Source organism: Lampetra fluviatilis, chromosome 11 (genome assembly GCF_964198595.1).
Source record: "Lampetra fluviatilis chromosome 11, kcLamFluv1.1, whole genome shotgun sequence".
NCBI lineage: Eukaryota > Metazoa > Chordata > Hyperoartia > Petromyzontiformes > Petromyzontidae > Lampetra > Lampetra fluviatilis.
This window is the reverse complement of record NC_136285.1, coordinates 11,405,253-11,421,555: the sequence shown is the minus strand read 5'-3', so window position 1 is coordinate 11,421,555 and position 16,303 is coordinate 11,405,253. Positions and strand designations below refer to the sequence as shown.

At 50.4% G+C, this 16,303-nt stretch overlaps 1 protein-coding gene across 7 annotated transcripts in view; it reads left to right on the top strand.

Annotated features, from left to right (window-relative positions):
• Positions 1 to 16,303, top strand: part of FOXP2 (forkhead box P2) — a 264,727-nt gene that overhangs the window by 232,580 nt on the left and 15,844 nt on the right. For 5 of the 7 annotated variants that reach the window (XM_078860978.1, XM_078860981.1, XM_078860977.1 and 2 more), the window contains 4 exons: positions 1,429 to 1,505; positions 1,649 to 1,750; positions 12,039 to 12,217; positions 13,211 to 13,280. In XM_078860978.1, coding sequence (XP_078717104.1) covers positions 1,429 to 1,505; positions 1,649 to 1,750; positions 12,039 to 12,217; positions 13,211 to 13,280 — 428 coding nt within the window. Of the gene's footprint in view, positions 1 to 1,428; positions 1,506 to 1,648; positions 1,751 to 10,191; positions 10,314 to 12,038; positions 12,218 to 13,210; positions 13,281 to 16,303 lie in introns of all 7 variants that reach the window. The other 2 variants (XM_078860983.1, XM_078860982.1) reach the window with 1 other exon arrangement.

Sequence of the window (16,303 nt, the reverse complement as noted above, 5' to 3'; positions counted from 1 at the left end):
AATAATAACGAGAAGATGTTTCATCCCTTTGTCAATCGACTTCTGGGTGAAGGCCTCCCCACATAGTGTAATCTTTCTTGTTGTTGCCATACTTCACCACACTGGTCGGTGTTGATTGGTGAAAGACAGGCCCGGGACTTATTCATAGCATCCCTCGCCACTGATTTTAGTCATGGTTGTGAATCATACTCGAGTAGGCCAGATCCATAGCGTAGTGTGCTAACCACTGTGCCACTGCTTCCCCTTGTCTAAAGTATAAATTATGGTATATATGTTTGTATGTTGAACCATACGTAGCCAACCATGCTAATCGGAGGTGCCTATGTGATGCTTACATATACGTGAGCAGCAGGTAAACACATTTTAAAACAACAAAATAGTAACACGACTACGTTAAGCATGCATGGATGCATGCTTAACGTAGATTGGAAACTCATTTCTAAATTAAAAACTCATTCCTTGAGAATTCCCTCTCGTGTTTAGTGTCTTGTCCAACCGATTAGCAAGGTTGACTACGTGCAGTGCGAAAAGAAGTTCAACATACATACTTACATTGATGATCAGCATGTCAAGATAATCTTATACCAAGGCCTAGATATAGATACTTAATGGATGATGTTTTATATGTGACACTATTTAGCAATACCTTATTCTTTAAATATTTTGACCACCCTTACAGTATAATGATACTTGGCTATTATATAGCATCTAATTGTGACTGTATCTCAAGACACCACTCAAAGGGCAGGGACAAGGGCATCACAATTACAAGAGTGTGGGGTGTTTGCACGGTTTTTAAGTGAGATGCAATTGGAATAATTTGATAAATAATGGGAGAAATTTCGATTTAAAGCTTTCGTAACTGCAGGGATTCATATTCTTGGTTCTTTCGGTAAAGTCACGTAGAAGGGAAATAATAAAATAATAAAAATAAAACAATAAAATTGGAGAAAGTCAATGATAGGCAGAGGAGAAGAGGTACATATTGAACTTTTTGGACTTGAACAGGGGCAGGAAGTTGGTAGCACGGATGGCCGGGGCGTGACAATCTTAACCAATGGGAGCAGCAGCACACAAAGACAAAGATCACCCGTGTAGCCTTAACAGACTTTTGGGGCAAGTGCTGTTCGCGAGTAGCACCTATGAAGGCCGGCACGGCATACGAGGGGGTGGGTGGCCAGCACCACGCCCGACCGCCTTTGTCTCCCCAGTGGCTCCAAAGACACACACACAGACAGACACCCGCGTGTCCCTCTGTGCGTGTGCCGCATTTGACACGTACGCTACATCGCCACCAAACGCGGCACCGTGTGCGTCGTTAATGTAAACGCGGCTAAAGAACAATCTCGCGTCGGACACTTACAGTGATTGCATTACACTTTGCCTCGTCTGCCCCCCTCCCCCCCTCCTTCTCTCACTCTCTGGCAGACCTCGCTCAGAATTACGAGTTCTACATGAACGCCGAAGTGAGGCCGCCGTTCACTTACGCCGCCTTAATACGGCAGGTGAGGGCCCCCCCCGTGGGCACGGCACTGAAACGGTTCGCGAATAATCGCCGGGCTGTGTTTTTTTTTTTTGCCGGGTGGTCCGGCGACGTCTATAGCGCCCCTGACCAAACGCGTCTGCCTCATTTGCCGTTTGTGCGAAGGCCATTCTGGAGTCTCCCGACAGGCAGCTGACGCTTAACGAGATCTACAACTGGTTCACGCGGATGTTCATGTATTTCCGCCGCAACGCTGCGACGTGGAAGGTACGTGAGTGAGTTGCCTGTGGGGCGCTTGCCCCAGCAGCCCCTGAATCGCCAAATAAATGCACGCACGTATGCACCGATACGTGCGCACACACACACACCTACACATATTAGCACGCACATATAGACACGCAAGCGCAGGAAAATGAAGGTATGCACGTGGACATACACAAACACAAACAAAGACACAGATCCCCTGTATAGCCTTAAAAGACTGTTGGTGCATGTGCTGTTAGCGAGTACCTATGAAGGTCGGCACGGCACACACGCATAGACATGCACACACATGCGGATATGCATAGACATATACACACACATGGACGAGTTGCGCACGCACATACACATGCCCGCACGCACGCAGACATAGACACATACTCAAACGCGCACACTCACATATCCGAACATGCATTCACATAGGTATGCACAAAGACAAAAACAAAGATAACACACAAAGACAAACGCATGGAAATACACACGCAGCAGTCAACAACAACAGTCGTACAACAACAGCCGCCACTGTCTACTCGGGAGGGGGGAGGGTGACATCACCACGTGACTTGTGCTCAACTAGGTGCAATTTGAGGCTACGTGTAAGTGTGAAAGGCTCGCTTGCAGGAGATCACGGGACAGACCCAGGTGTGATGAGTTGACCGACTGAGATGACTGGACAGATGCAGCACCTGTGGGTGTGATTGATCACTTGAAATGCGGCTTGGGACAGGGAAAAACATAAGACTCGGTAATTAGGCGATTAAATGTTCCGTGAAAACAGGATGCGTTTCATATGTACTGCCCGGCGCTTGTATAAAGTCACATTGATGTTCCGCTAAATGCCTTCTTGTAATTTAAACAATATGCCATTTTTCATTTGCAGCACTTTTCTTTTTCAAAAGGGAAAGAAACCAGGGATCAATGCGACACAATTACTCAGGTGTTCCCTGCATTGTTGACACATTTATTGGAGGGAACCTGCACACTGTTTACCCTGTGTTAAAAGGTAACTCTTTTACGGGCATTTAAACACAACAATAACAACAGCTGCGGTTTGTTACTAAGTGGCAGTGACCTCACTGCCGAGCCCGTGCCAGGCTAGGTGCACTCTGAGGCTACGTGCAGTGTTGATGGCTGACTAGCAGTAAGTCATGGGACAGACTCAGGTGCCATGGTTTGACTGACTGAGATGACTGGCAGATGCACCACCTGTGCACCCCACTGCGTCAGCTCGCTGCAATATAGCCGCCCGGTGCTCCGCTCGTTGTTGTGTGCGTTACTCCTCTGCGCCCCCCGTTGTTGTTGTTGTTGGAGGGTGACTGCACGTACCTACACGTGCACACATAAAAACATAACCGCACACCGACACGGACGGAGACATAGACAAACGCACGCGCGCACACATGCGTACACATGCGTACATACGGGTACACCATACGTACACACACCCATGCGCAGTGTATACAGCTTATAATACCCGTGGATGTATGCGTGAGCTGGACACGTTTTTTTAAATTTCAGCCTGCAAGGGCAGCATTTGTTAATGAAGGTGGTGGTTTCTTTGTCCGTGGCGTGTGCGAGATTCACATTTTTTGTGCACATTCAGTGATTTTTTTTTTCTTTCTAAACGTCAATAAAATAAACACAATCATCCGAAAATACAATTTCCTCCACGCGGACAAACGAGGAAGGGACAAATTGTGATGTTTTGCTTCCTCGCCCAGAAGCTATTGTTTTATTTTTCTCGTTTCCCATTGACCCATATAGCGGTGCAGTCGTACACGTATATATATGCGTATAAAGTTGCACTCAATTTTTTTGTCTGCCAGGTAGGATATTATACTTTCAGCGGGAGGATGGGCCTTCAACACGCTGATTGCCTCTAATGTCACACTGTGTGACAGTAATGTAGGCTCTGCTCTACTGAAGTGGTGTGCATTTCAAATACAGCTTCGGCAGACCTGGGATTAGAATGGGAGGTTTTTTTTCCCACCACCACCCGTGAAAGGCACCTCGCAGTCTCAAAATTTGAGTCATCGCCAATGTGGAAATTATGATGTTGAAGCCGGCGCTGCTGTAAATATTATACATGCATCTTAAAGATAACATTAGTCAGATCTTTCCCACAGATGAGAGATTGAGGGGGGGGGGCGTAGGGAGGGAGCAGGGGTGGAAATGGAATCGGCAGCAGATGCATGCATGTCTCGCTTTGATCATCGGAACATTTCTACGTGGTTAGAGCAAGCGTGCGTTCAGTCAGTGGGAGCGATAATACTGGTGAAGGTGCGGCCCTGCAATTGCTTGCTCACAACACTGCTAGCGGAAGGGCCTCTATTAAATGGAGGCGAGGTCTAAGAGAGCGTCTCTAGGGGGTGTTTTGGCCTACTCTTCCTCACCGGCCGGACGTCCCCTAAGCATTGGAAGTAGCCCCACTATAATCCTGTCACACGCGACCAGCCGGTACACGAACTCTGGTGCACCCACGTATCAGAATATCCTATTTGTACTGAAGGAATCCGATGAGCTATGAAGCTCTTTTTTCACAGGCGTCAACCGCTGAGTGAACAGATTCGGTGGGTGCGAGTTGGGGGATTGGTTAACGAACTTTCACCGTCGTTTTGAACTGCCGCGCCAGGAGATGGAATCGGGCGACCTCTCCATTGCAAGGCCGGCGTGCTCACCGTTACACCACGCTCGCAGCATGTCACGGCCTGGATGTATTTATATTGTGTGTGAGTGGGGGGGGGTGGTGGTTCCCCTCACTTCTTCCTCTCAGTGCTCCACCCAGCCGCTTAAAACAATTGGATTGCAGCTGTCAGTGCGCCGCGCCCGCGGGGGATTTGTGCTCCAACGTTCTGATGCGACTGGGCCGTATTACTAAAATAATGAAATAACCATCCCAACTCTCAAAGAGGCGTCTGGTGCAAAAAAAAAATTATATAGGGAGGGTGAACCGAGAGCCTTTCATCGTCGGCAGTTCGTTAGCGGTTGCCTCGGCGATTGCATATTAACGAGGCTAACGGCCCCCTCGTCTCCTCACCGCCCCCCCCCCTCTCCCCTGTGGGCTCAGAGTGGGAGGGAGCCGGCGAGCGGCGGGCCTCCTGCCTTGGGGAGTCAATCCGGGGGGGCGCGGAGGGGGATACGGCGGCCGTAGTGCAACGGTTAACGCATGGCACTCGCAGTCCAGACAGAGGTCACCGGCTCGATCTCGCGACGCGACAGTTGAAACAATGGTGCAGGTTTATTCATTCTCCCAACCTCCACCGCCTCCTCCTCCTCCATGTGTCCACCCCGAGAGTTAAAGCCACAGTTAGTGTACCGGCATGTGGTGGCGGCGGCGGTGGTGGGGTTAAGTTGTATTGCCAGAAAGGGTAAAACCTATTCTTATTTTTCATACTCTCAGTCTTATTGTTTTACCGTTTGCTGTTGCGACTTGCCGATCCGCCCATACTGTGGCCGCCTGTGAAACAGAGCCTCGTAGCTGTCTCGGAGTCCTCCTCCAGTCCAAATAAGAGATTCTAATTATGATATTTTACAACAACATTGGCCAGCGTGAAAGAGAGTAGGTCCCATGTACCCTCCTCGAGAAGGGGGCTGCCTCGTGCTGGCTCCTTCACTTGGAGGCCCGTCCGCCAGCGTTAGCACGAATCGTCGCTCGCAACGGGGCTGCGTCTTTACCGAGCGAGAGTCAGTGTATTGAGGGGGTGAGAGGAGACTTCGTCTCAGGTGAGTCCGTTGTGTAGCAGTCCTTGCAAGGTTCATTCCAGGATCCAGGTCACTGCGTTGTGGGTTATACATTTTAAAAATCATGCTTTTACAAATAACGTCATCAACCCGGCAATGGTAGTAGAGATAGTCAAAATTGTCGTCATCATCATCGCCGCCATCATCTCATCATTGCCATGATCACCATGATCATATTATTATTGTCATTGTTAGAAGCTTAGATATTGAATGTGCCATGAATATTTGGGGCACAGGGAATTCAAATTTTTTTTCTTTAAAAAAACTCACCCAAACGCAGAGTAATGGAAGGAAAAGTTGAAAATGTAACTCAATGACGTGTCAGGCGATCACAAAAAACGACATCAGTTTCAAAAGATGTCAAGTCCCCTACTTTGAGCGTTTCACAGATAGCGTGTTGCAGTGGCGCAGGGCGCAGCTTCGGATTGTGTGCACTCAAGTCCCCTTGCCCAACCTCTTTACCTTTCAGTTCCTGTTAGCTTGTCTTGTGCATGATGACATGTTTTCATTTTAAGCTGTTGAATATTTAAACTTCACTCAACCAAACTTTCTTCTTATTTAAAAAAAAAAAGGGGGTTATACTGGCTATTTATTTATTTATTTAAAAATATCACGACTTTAAAAAAAAACCTCCTTTATAGTCAGTCACAGTGAACTATGCCTCTTGGGCCATGGGGGAGGAAAAGCAACTGTCAATGCGATTAAACAAATGTAATATTTCTCACTTATTTGCTATATATAGAGAGAGACCCTAATAGACATATTTCAGAAAATCGAGTCACGCACATTGAAAGCAAACAAATGTATTAAAATAGTTGCAAGTTATGCATTGCCTTCAGTGGCTTGGGACTTTGTAATGTGCGTGTGTGTGCGTGCGTGTGTGACCCACGTGTGTGCGTGTGTGGGGAGCAGTAGTGCAGCGGTTAGCGCGCTGCGCTACGAACCTGGCGACCCGGGTTCGATTCCCGCTCACGGCCAACACCAGTGACGATTATCTGAACCGGTCCTGGGCCTCCCCTAGGTCGACTCAGACTTAAATGAGTACCTGATGCGATGTGTAAACATCGCTACTAGGGAGACAAAGGCGGCCGGGCATGGTGTTGGCCACCCACCCCCTCGTGTGCCGTGCCGGCCTTTATAGGTGCTCGCTAACAGCACTTGCCCCTACAGTCTGTTAAGGCTATATGGGGGATCTTTGTCTTTGTGGGGAGCAGTAGTGCAGCGGTTTGCGTGCTGTGCTACACACCCGATGGCCCGAGTTCGATATCTGCTCACGGCCAACACCAGTGACGATTATTTCAACCGGTCCTGGGTCACCCCTAGGTCGCCTTAGTCTCAGATGATTACCTGGTGTGATAGGTAAACATCGCCACTGGGGAGACAAAGGCGGTCGGGCGTGGTGCTGGCCACTCCCTTCGTGTGCTGGCCGGCCTTCATTGGCGCTCGCTAACAGCGTTTGCCAAACAGTCTGTTAAGGCTATACGGGGGATCTTTGTGTTTGTGAGTGTGTGCGCGCACATGTGCACACATGCAATTATTTCATTTCAATGCATAAGGTTGTGTGTTTGTTCTCGCGCACGCACACACACACACATGGGTGGGAGCAATGAGATCAACTGACGTGCAACGGGATAGATGGATTGTTCCATTGTGAGAAGGTTCAAGTTCCTAGTTGACATTATTGAACCTGCTGAGACCTTTCTAAGAGACCAGAACGTGTCTCCATTTGCACGAATGTCGCACGGGTCACCAAAATGACAACAGCAAAACAAACGAAATAAAACAAAATAACGCCAAGCGATGAAGACGTGGAAAATCAGAACAAAAACAACGGTGCCGTATGAGAAATCCAAACTGTCGGGACAAATCGATGTTAAATCAAAGATCAATCGAGTGAGGGATGGCGAGAGCTTAGTAGACTGTCATTCAGCAGTAGATAGATGGTGGCTGGTGCTGCTCCTGATGATGATGACGCAGGCACTGTGAGAATGTACAACGGGAACATGGCAACAGCTTCAAGAGGCATTCATCCAGCAGTGGATATATCATGGCTGATGATGAGGATGATGAACACGTCACCGTGAGGAGGCTTGTGTTGCCTTCGAGACGTCGCGATTTAATTCATTTATTTTCATTTATTATTATTTTATTTTAATTATTTTTTACCTACGTGGCTTTACCGAAAAAACCTAAGAGTATGAATCCTTGCAGTCACGAAAGCTTCAAATCTAGAATTAACGTCACCGTTAGACTGTGTTACAGGCAACAGCTTCAAGAGGCATTCATCCAGCAGTGGATATATCTGGGCTACTGAAGATAATGGCAGGCACTGTGAGAATGCATAGCAGGGACACCGCGTGCTGTTTACGGTTTGCGCGTACGTCTGCCGGCGCAATGAAGCTAAATCAGCGTGCGGTGCGGTATGCGCATTATTCAAACTTTAGTGACAACCTGACGGGGAAAGAGCTTACGCCGGCTGACACGCCGCTGACAGGGACAGAGACAAACACCTCGAGACATTTACAAGCAGTGACAATAAACATACGAAAACATGTCTGGCATTTACCGTTGCACGGGCAGCTCATGCCTGCAGTCGACAAGAGACTCGCGAGTGGCTGGGGACGGTGGCACGAGATGTGAATTGACGGGTGAACAAGCAAACACAATGGGAAAAGGGGAAAACAAGGGATTACGTTCACGTCTGGAATGCTCTTGGGAGGCAGAGCAGTAAGAAGAACGTATAATGACAACTGGAAGGAAATGTACGGCGCAAGACAGCGCGGCAATAAAGCCATTACAAAGTGAAAATGCAACTAGATTTGTACGCGCGCCTTTTCTTCATATTCTAAATAGGGGGTTGGTGTTGGGGGTGAGGGGGGGCGTGGGGAGCACGGCAACAGCTTGGAGCAGCACTCATCCAGCAGTGGGTAGATCACGGTGGCTGGTGATTGAAGTCACCGTGGTGATTTCGATCGGTGGCAAGCAATGATCTGAACTGGTGCTGGCATCAATCTGTAATGTCCAGCACGGTGAAGTATGATCAAGCAACCTATGTGACCGAAATAGCTTGGGAGGGAAGGCCCATCCAAGGGCTGTATAAAATCAAATCGACCGTGTATTCGTTTTGTTACGTGATACGTATAAACCAAGATGTTTTTCTTAAGGTGCCGCAAACACAGGATCGCAAGAGATACGATATGTTAATAGGGAAGTCCTTGTGATTTCAAATCGCCTCCCCCAAGGACTGCCCCCTCAATGAAGTGCACCCCTTGTGGTTATTACAGCGTCGTTAACTGCTGTGCGCGCCACTGACGGAAAATTAGATAACATATTTGTAATCGTGAAACGCATTGTACACAGACCAAACATACCATTTACATACCGTAATAGCAATAATAATAATAATAAAACTTATTCTGCTCTTAAGAAGTGCGTGAAGCAGGGGTGGAACGGGGGATGCGCGATTTGCCTTCTTGCTTCCGATGACTCATCGGACATAAAATGTAATTATAATATGGAAATTGTGCCGAGAGAATGAGACAGAAAGGTCTCATGTAAATTTGTCGGTTGAAGGTCATGGCAAGGGAACTGCGAGAGACAGCAGATATTGGCCACTTGCGTTCGGAGATTTCTCTGTAGCCAGGAGGACAGGCGTGGACCCGACAGGCATGCGGGGGATAATGGATGACCAAGATCCCTAGCCCTGTCTTCCTCCTCACTCAAGGCAAAATGAGCTAACCGCGACCGGGCCTACGGTAGAAAGGGCCTGAAAGTAAAGAAGAAAAGAAAAATAAATTATATCCCGGCGCTGCGCGAGAGACATCCGAAAGCGACGGTGGACATGGCGTGTGTGGAATTGGTACAACCGTAATTGTGACGCTTTAGACAACATGGCACACGCTGCCGGAGTTCCACGCCTCTTTGTGTCTGATTTATGCGGAAACAACCCTCCATTGACGGGTCTCGTGAACATCATCTAAGGAGCGTCAATTACAAGCGCTGAACACGTGTAATGGTTCCGTCGTTTATATACAGCATTTCGTTTTTATTTAAAGTTATATCTTTTTTGGAATACACACGGCCGAGATGCAGCGTTTCATTTGCGGCGTGGGCTCGGTGATGGCACGGCGGGGTGGGGGGGGTCAAATGACTTTGCAGATCGGGTAGAACGCACGTGGTTCGAGATGCATTACAAAGTGTTGCATGAAAGGCGCACGCCGATAAATAGCTCGCGTTATTAAAAAGAGACTTACTACAGAGGCAGTGCACCTTTGGGTCATTGTTGCACTCGTAGCTGCGCGGCAGAGGCAGCTTGTGTTTTACTCGCAGTGGTGATTGACATTTGTGTGACCTGAGATTGGAGCGTAAGGAGGCGTTTGAGTTGAGCTTCACGAAAGTTTGCCTCGTTGCTCGCGTCCTAGCTCTACCGGCGTGTTTCCGGTTTGGAACGCACTTCCTTTGGCACGTCCTGTGTGAGGTTTGCAGAAATCGGAATCCTTGGGAAAATCTTTAAGCGGTCGTGCCGATGAAGGCGCGCGCTGCAGTCCCCTCGAAAACACGTCGGAGAGCTGTGCCGCACAACCCGCAGTCGTGTTTCTTGTTTGTAGTTTTTTTACTCTCTCTTTTCTCCCCCTTGCGCTGCACTGATGCCCCCCCCCCCCCTTTCACCTCCCCTCTCCCTCTCCCGAACGCTGCTCGTAATGAAGAACGCTGTGAGGCACAATCTCAGCCTGCACAAGTGTTTCGTTCGCGTCGAGAACGTTAAAGGAGCCGTCTGGACGGTGGACGAGCTAGAGTTCCAAAAGCGAAGGCCGCAGAAAATCACTGGGTACGTTGGGCTGCTCCAAAAACCTGCGACGAAAAGAAACGGGAGGCACTAATCCCGTGGAACCGCATCGAGCGGAGCGGATCAACTCCCCGACGCGTCGGCGCGCACGCGCCAGCATCCACCAACGCGCACCTCTGCTGCTTGCTTTCTGTGTTCGGTGTAGCGAGCCGAGTCAGCTTTTGCATGTCCGCCTGCCGCAGCCCCAACAGCTTGTCCTGCACCGTTACGCTCCCGTGTCCTCGGTAAGCGCCCTCGTGGGTTTAGGCTGAGGAGGCTAAAGACTCCGCTCCGGGTTTTTCCAGATCCCCGTTGATAAATGACCGCGCTTGGATTCGCCAAGTAATTGGAACGCCGGTGACTGTTGTGGCTTCACCAACGTCGGGAGATTTTTTATGCAGCTTCCCAGGAGAAACCCGTCTGCTGGAAGGGGGCCCAGCTCCATTGCTGCATCATCATCATCATCATCGTTCATTACATGATCACGATTATCATCGTAGTATTATTATCATCATCGTAATATTAGTATTGCTATAAATGTAGAGTATTAATGTGCCGTGAATATTTGGAGCGTTCCTAAAACCACCATACGTCGAGTCATTGAAAGAATAATTTAAATTCTAACTCGGCGATGTGTCCGGCGATCACCAAAATGACATAATTTTCCAAAGACTTTTTAAGTCCCACTTGGCGATCATCGTCCTCGTCCATCCACTCGTCGCCATCACCATCGTCGTCATCGCGATGCCGTTAAGCTGCGACTGGAAAAACCCCGAGGTGGACCCCGGCAGTTGCCTTCTCACCCTGGAGCCAGGAGCCGCCGCTGGCTCGATCAGAATGCCCCTCCTGCTTCGGGAACGGTTCTCCCGATTGTTTGAGACGCAGGAGCTGGGCATGATCTCGCAACCCCCTCTCCCCTCCCGTCACCCCGCTGCGCTTTGCTTGCTGCCTGTGCTGGCCGGCGACGCGACTGCCACTTTCAAGTCAGGCGCGCTTTTGCTTCTGCTCGGGAGAGGGCCCAGCACCTTATCAAACCAGATAAGACATTGCCCTGTCAAAACAACTACAGTCCATGCTGGATCATGATAATGTTTCATGAAACGGCGGTGAACTCTGCCATCCAGCGGGGCATTTATGTTGATCGGGTGACGTCCCGGCAGGTTTGACAAGGGACTATTCTGTCTTTGTGCTCTGCCCCAACTGCTTATTTGTGTGCGCATACGCGCGGTTTTTTTTTCATCCGCATGTGCCATGCTTGTCAAAACACAACGCACAATTTGTTGTAATGGAATACATTTGCAATGGTAACCTCCGATAATGGCTGAATTTAGATTGCTACCGCTTCAGTGCTTTATAATTTTTTTATAATGCTCTTTGAAATTTCAAAGTATTCTCCTGTACACATTTTCCCAGGTGTGACAAGCTTGGGAAACTACATGCTCGACATGTCATATGTTCTTTGTGGGTTTTTTTCCTCATGTAATTTATTTATATTTTTGCTCTGTGTGTGTTTTTGTTTTCTGCATGCGCCGCTCAATAAACCCCGCCATTTGCCGGCCGCCTTTGCCGCTCCCCGATCCGAAACTCCGCGACACGGCACCCCCCAAATTCCGCCCGACCGCCGCTTTCCACCCAACCGCATTGCTTCCGCCAATGGCCGCTCGCTTCTGCCCACTGCTGCCCCCCGCTGCCCCGCCTGACCCCGACTCGGACGACCCTGCCGCGAAGGGCGCGGTGCGCACGAACCTGTCGGTGCACAAGTGCTTTGTGCGCGTGGAGGACCAGTACGGCTCGTTCTGGACCGTGGACGAGTCCGAGTTCCAGCGGGCGCGCCACTGCCAGCCCGGCCGACCACGCAAGCTCGGCCAGCTGGCCTCCGACGTGTCCCTCGCAGGGTTCACGCTCCAGTAAGGTGGCGAGGCGGCTGCGGGCGTCGGCGGCCGCCGCGCCGGCCCACCGGCGTGGCAGGCACCACCCCCCCCCCCCTCGCTCATGCACCCTCGCTCAGCTCGCTTGCTCGCTTGACTCGCTCGCTTGTCCGCGCGTGCGCACGCATGCTCCGCTCCATCTGCACCGTGGCCTCGCTTCATTCTACTCGTGCACATTTCCACCCTGTTCGGCAGAAACGCCACTCCTCGCCGCCGATGTTTTTATTAATGTGGATGGGAAAATGTCTTTTTCAAATGCACGTTCCGAGTTTGTTGTTAGACGTGAGCTGGCGAGGCAGGGCAATGCCCACAAGGGAGCGGCGCGCCCTTCGTGTTTTGCCCTGACCCTGGGGAGGAAGTGAGTTGGCCACTTGCTTTCCTCGAGATGCCCCATCTCGCCTCTCGATGCCACGGCCCTCGCGGCAGTGGCGAGTGTCCAGGCCTCCGTCACTCGCCGGCACGTTATCATTTGTTGTCCTACTGTTAAACGGCACGCGTACGTGCGTACACGAGCACCCCCATGTAATTTGCGGGTGCCCCTCGGGCTTGATCAGTCAAGGAAATGTGCCTTTATCTGCAAAAATATCTCTTTTTTGCTACAAGGCAGCTCATTTTATGTCCAAAAACGGTGGTATTAGCACATCACTCAGCCGCTCTCCCCCCCCTCCATAATTGAAGCTCACTTCTATTGCTTCACCCACCGAAAATTTATCACCGCTTTTAGAGGCAGTTGCGAACTCCTAAGAGGGGTTGTGCGGGAGCTCTGCTTGGACACATTTTAATATTTATATTTCGTCGGGGGTTAATGTGTGGTAAGCTTTGTCTACGCTCTTCCCTATGCTGCCAAGTCTCATTAATGGGGCCAATGACAACTGTCTTTCTGATGCTTGCCATATCGCCCTCCCCACCCACCCACCCCTTCCCCTGCCCCCCCCCATCCCCACCGCATCCCGGCCTAATTTCACACCACAGAAGTCCATCGCTGATGAAGAGCATGCAGGCTGGCCTTGGCTTTGGCGCCGCATTGAATGCCAGTTTACAGGTAAGTTAACCCATTGCCCCGCACACACGCACGCGAGCACCGCGGCAAATCGGCGCCAGCACGCTTCAAAAGACGACCGGCGCGGTAGTCCACCAGAGGCGATGTCGTCGTGAGGGCGCGCGGGTCGTTGCTTCGCGCGACGAGACCAACGACTTTCGGTGGCGCGGCCCCGTGCCGACGCCACCGAAGCGGCGAGATTTCCCGCGCACCTTCTCAGGCGCGTTTGGCAGTCGATTGAGGGCGCGTAGCCGGTCGTTGAGAATGTGACGGGCACGCACGCACGCGCGTACATGCGTGAGCGCGTGCGCTTTGGCCACGCGCATATTCCACCAGGTTCATAAAAGAGAGCTCCTCCTCTACCTCATTAATATTAATTACCACTGTCAGGAGTGATTTGGTGTCTCGCGCTTGGCCTTGTGACAGCACCGCAGGCCAGAAATTGCTTCAAAGTTTAACCCTTTTTTCACGTTTGCATTTTTAATGTCGCCGCAAAACCCTCCGCGCACGGAGATGCCTTGAAACAGCCGGCAGGATTTGCTCGCTAAATTTTCCCCCGAATCAATATATTAAATAAAGCTGCCCATTCACAATGTGCACGCCGATGATAATTCGCATTTCTTATTATTATTTTACGCATGTATATACGCAATAGTCCGGGGTGATTATTGTCGGCAAGTTTTCTCGTTTCGTCGGGGTATTTTTCGTTTTGTTTTAACACCGTGCCCCCGCGCCCGTGCTAGTGAGTGAGGTCATCGTAGCTTTCTCTCTCTCCCGCTTGCGTTCGAGAACACCGTGTCGTCGGGAGGGAGAGAAGACGGTGACAGAGCAGAGTGTGATCTCAGCGGCGGGAGGCAGGGAGGGCACCGGTAGCCATCGCTAGGGCGCAGGTCGCACCGACACGGACAAATGGAATATTTATGTCCTATGCAAACGTGAGTCTAAACAGGCTCGCTGTCAACCATTATCCATTTATATGTTTACGCGCCAGTCGAGTCGTTATTTCTCCAAACTCAGCCAAGGTCGCCCATGGTCAGAGACTGAGGCGAAGGCAAAGATCTGCCGTGGAGCCCGCAATGACTTTTGGAGCACATGCTGCGAGCGAACACACTGCGAAAGTGCGACACGGCGCACGGGGAGGGGTTGGTTGCGACCAGTACCACTGCCCGGCCGCCTTTGTCTCCCCGCTGCTGATTATTTTACACACCGCACCAGAAACGCAAAGAATACGTACGTAATTTTTTTTGGGTAATTGTAGATTTGATCGTGCACAAAATAACACGTATATGTATATTTGTTTTTGCTAGTCAGCGCAAGAGCACTGACATTAGTAACAAGAGCTTCTGTAGCAATGAAGACACAGGGAGGGGAAAACGGCGCATCAAAGTTGTTGACAAATGCGACGGTGCGACCGAGCGAGGCTGGGTCACACCTTGGGAGGAACGCGGCTGCCGCGGACAGGTGCCACGGCGTGTGTGTCCAAGCCTGCGGCCGGCACTCAGTGGAAGGTTGTGAAAATCACTCTCTTGAGATGTCGTCGTCGTCGGGCAAAGGACAGGTGACATAGCCAGAACACGACGGTCGAGCGATGTTATTTTATATTTTATTTTCGATAAAGGAGAGGGAAAGCTCTCCCTCCTCTGACACAAAGCATCTTCCCCGGCCGAATTCGTCCTGACGTTTTTTTCTTTCTTTCTCCCTCCCTCCCCTAAAGCGTTTGAACACACTAAACAGCGACTGCTTGCCTCAGCGGGAAAGCCGCAGTGGACCGCGCGGTTGTGTTTTTTTGCTTTGCGCCAGCTCTGCAGGTCCCGCGCATAAATGCATTCGCCGCCCATTTGTCTGAATTAGGCAAATCATGTGCGTCACGCGAGCACTTAGGCTGGAGCGCATTTGCCTGATTCGTCCCTCGCCTGCCTCTTTTTTTGTCTTTTTTTTTTACGCGCAGGATAAAAGTGTACATTTCAGACTAAATGACGCCGCCGTTTTAATAAAATATCGCAACTTCCCTTCTTTAAGCCGGGGCAAAAGAACGGTCGGTGCCGCCCATGCAGGACGGTGTAGTGGACGAGGGTGAAAAGTCGTCAAAGTGATCTTTCTGCTCAAATGAGCGCAGTCAGTGGTGGAAATTACACATTCCTATGGCAGGGATGAGTCTCTCCGTTAGGATAACCACTGTTGATTTCCTAACGAAGTGCACTTTTTTTTAACCACAGAGATTATCAAGATTTGTTTTTGCATAACTTGAATTGTAGTCAGGGAAGTGTTGCCAGTGTTTTAATTTATCATAGTTCAGGAATGATTTCACGTAGATATTTTCACGAGGTAGCATTTTAGTCGCCACTTTAATTGATTAATTGGCTCTTTGCCGTCTTCGTGACCTTTGCAGAAAAATATACGGAACGGCTCTTATTTAAATCAGCGTAAGAGCTGAATGAACGCTTTAGTGTTTTATAACTTTAATTCAATTTCGCTTGCCATTGTGCATCTTCAGCAGATAGATGGAAAGGGGCATTTTAATATCGATGTAATTCACGTCACTTTAAGCTATTAAGCCGAGTTGAAGTTTCGTAGACAAAGTAGGACTGGGAATATTTTAATTCCTGCGCGTCTCCCGCGCGCCACGCGCCCGTCCTTGCGGGCGTCTTAATTGTGTGCGCCCGGTGTGTTTATTGCCGACGTTGCCGACGACGTGTGTCTTCTCCGCCGCACTCACGGGCGTGGCCGCCTGCAGCCGTGGCCACGCGAGCCCCCGGCGGCGGCGGCGGGGTGGGCGCACGGGGGGAAAAGTGCGTGAGTGCGTCCGTCTGCGGCTCTTCCCCCCATCATCGTGCAAGAGCGCGAACGTCGACATCCCCCTCCTCCGCCCCCCGCTGCCCATCCGGCCCATCACCCACCGCCACCGCGGACCGCAAAATGTGTCCGCGTAGAACCACGGCGGACTGGCAGGCCCGGCTTGATGGCCCTAATCGGAGCTGACAGGCGCTGTGAAAGCATTTTTTGTTTACATCGGCAGAGCGACGAGA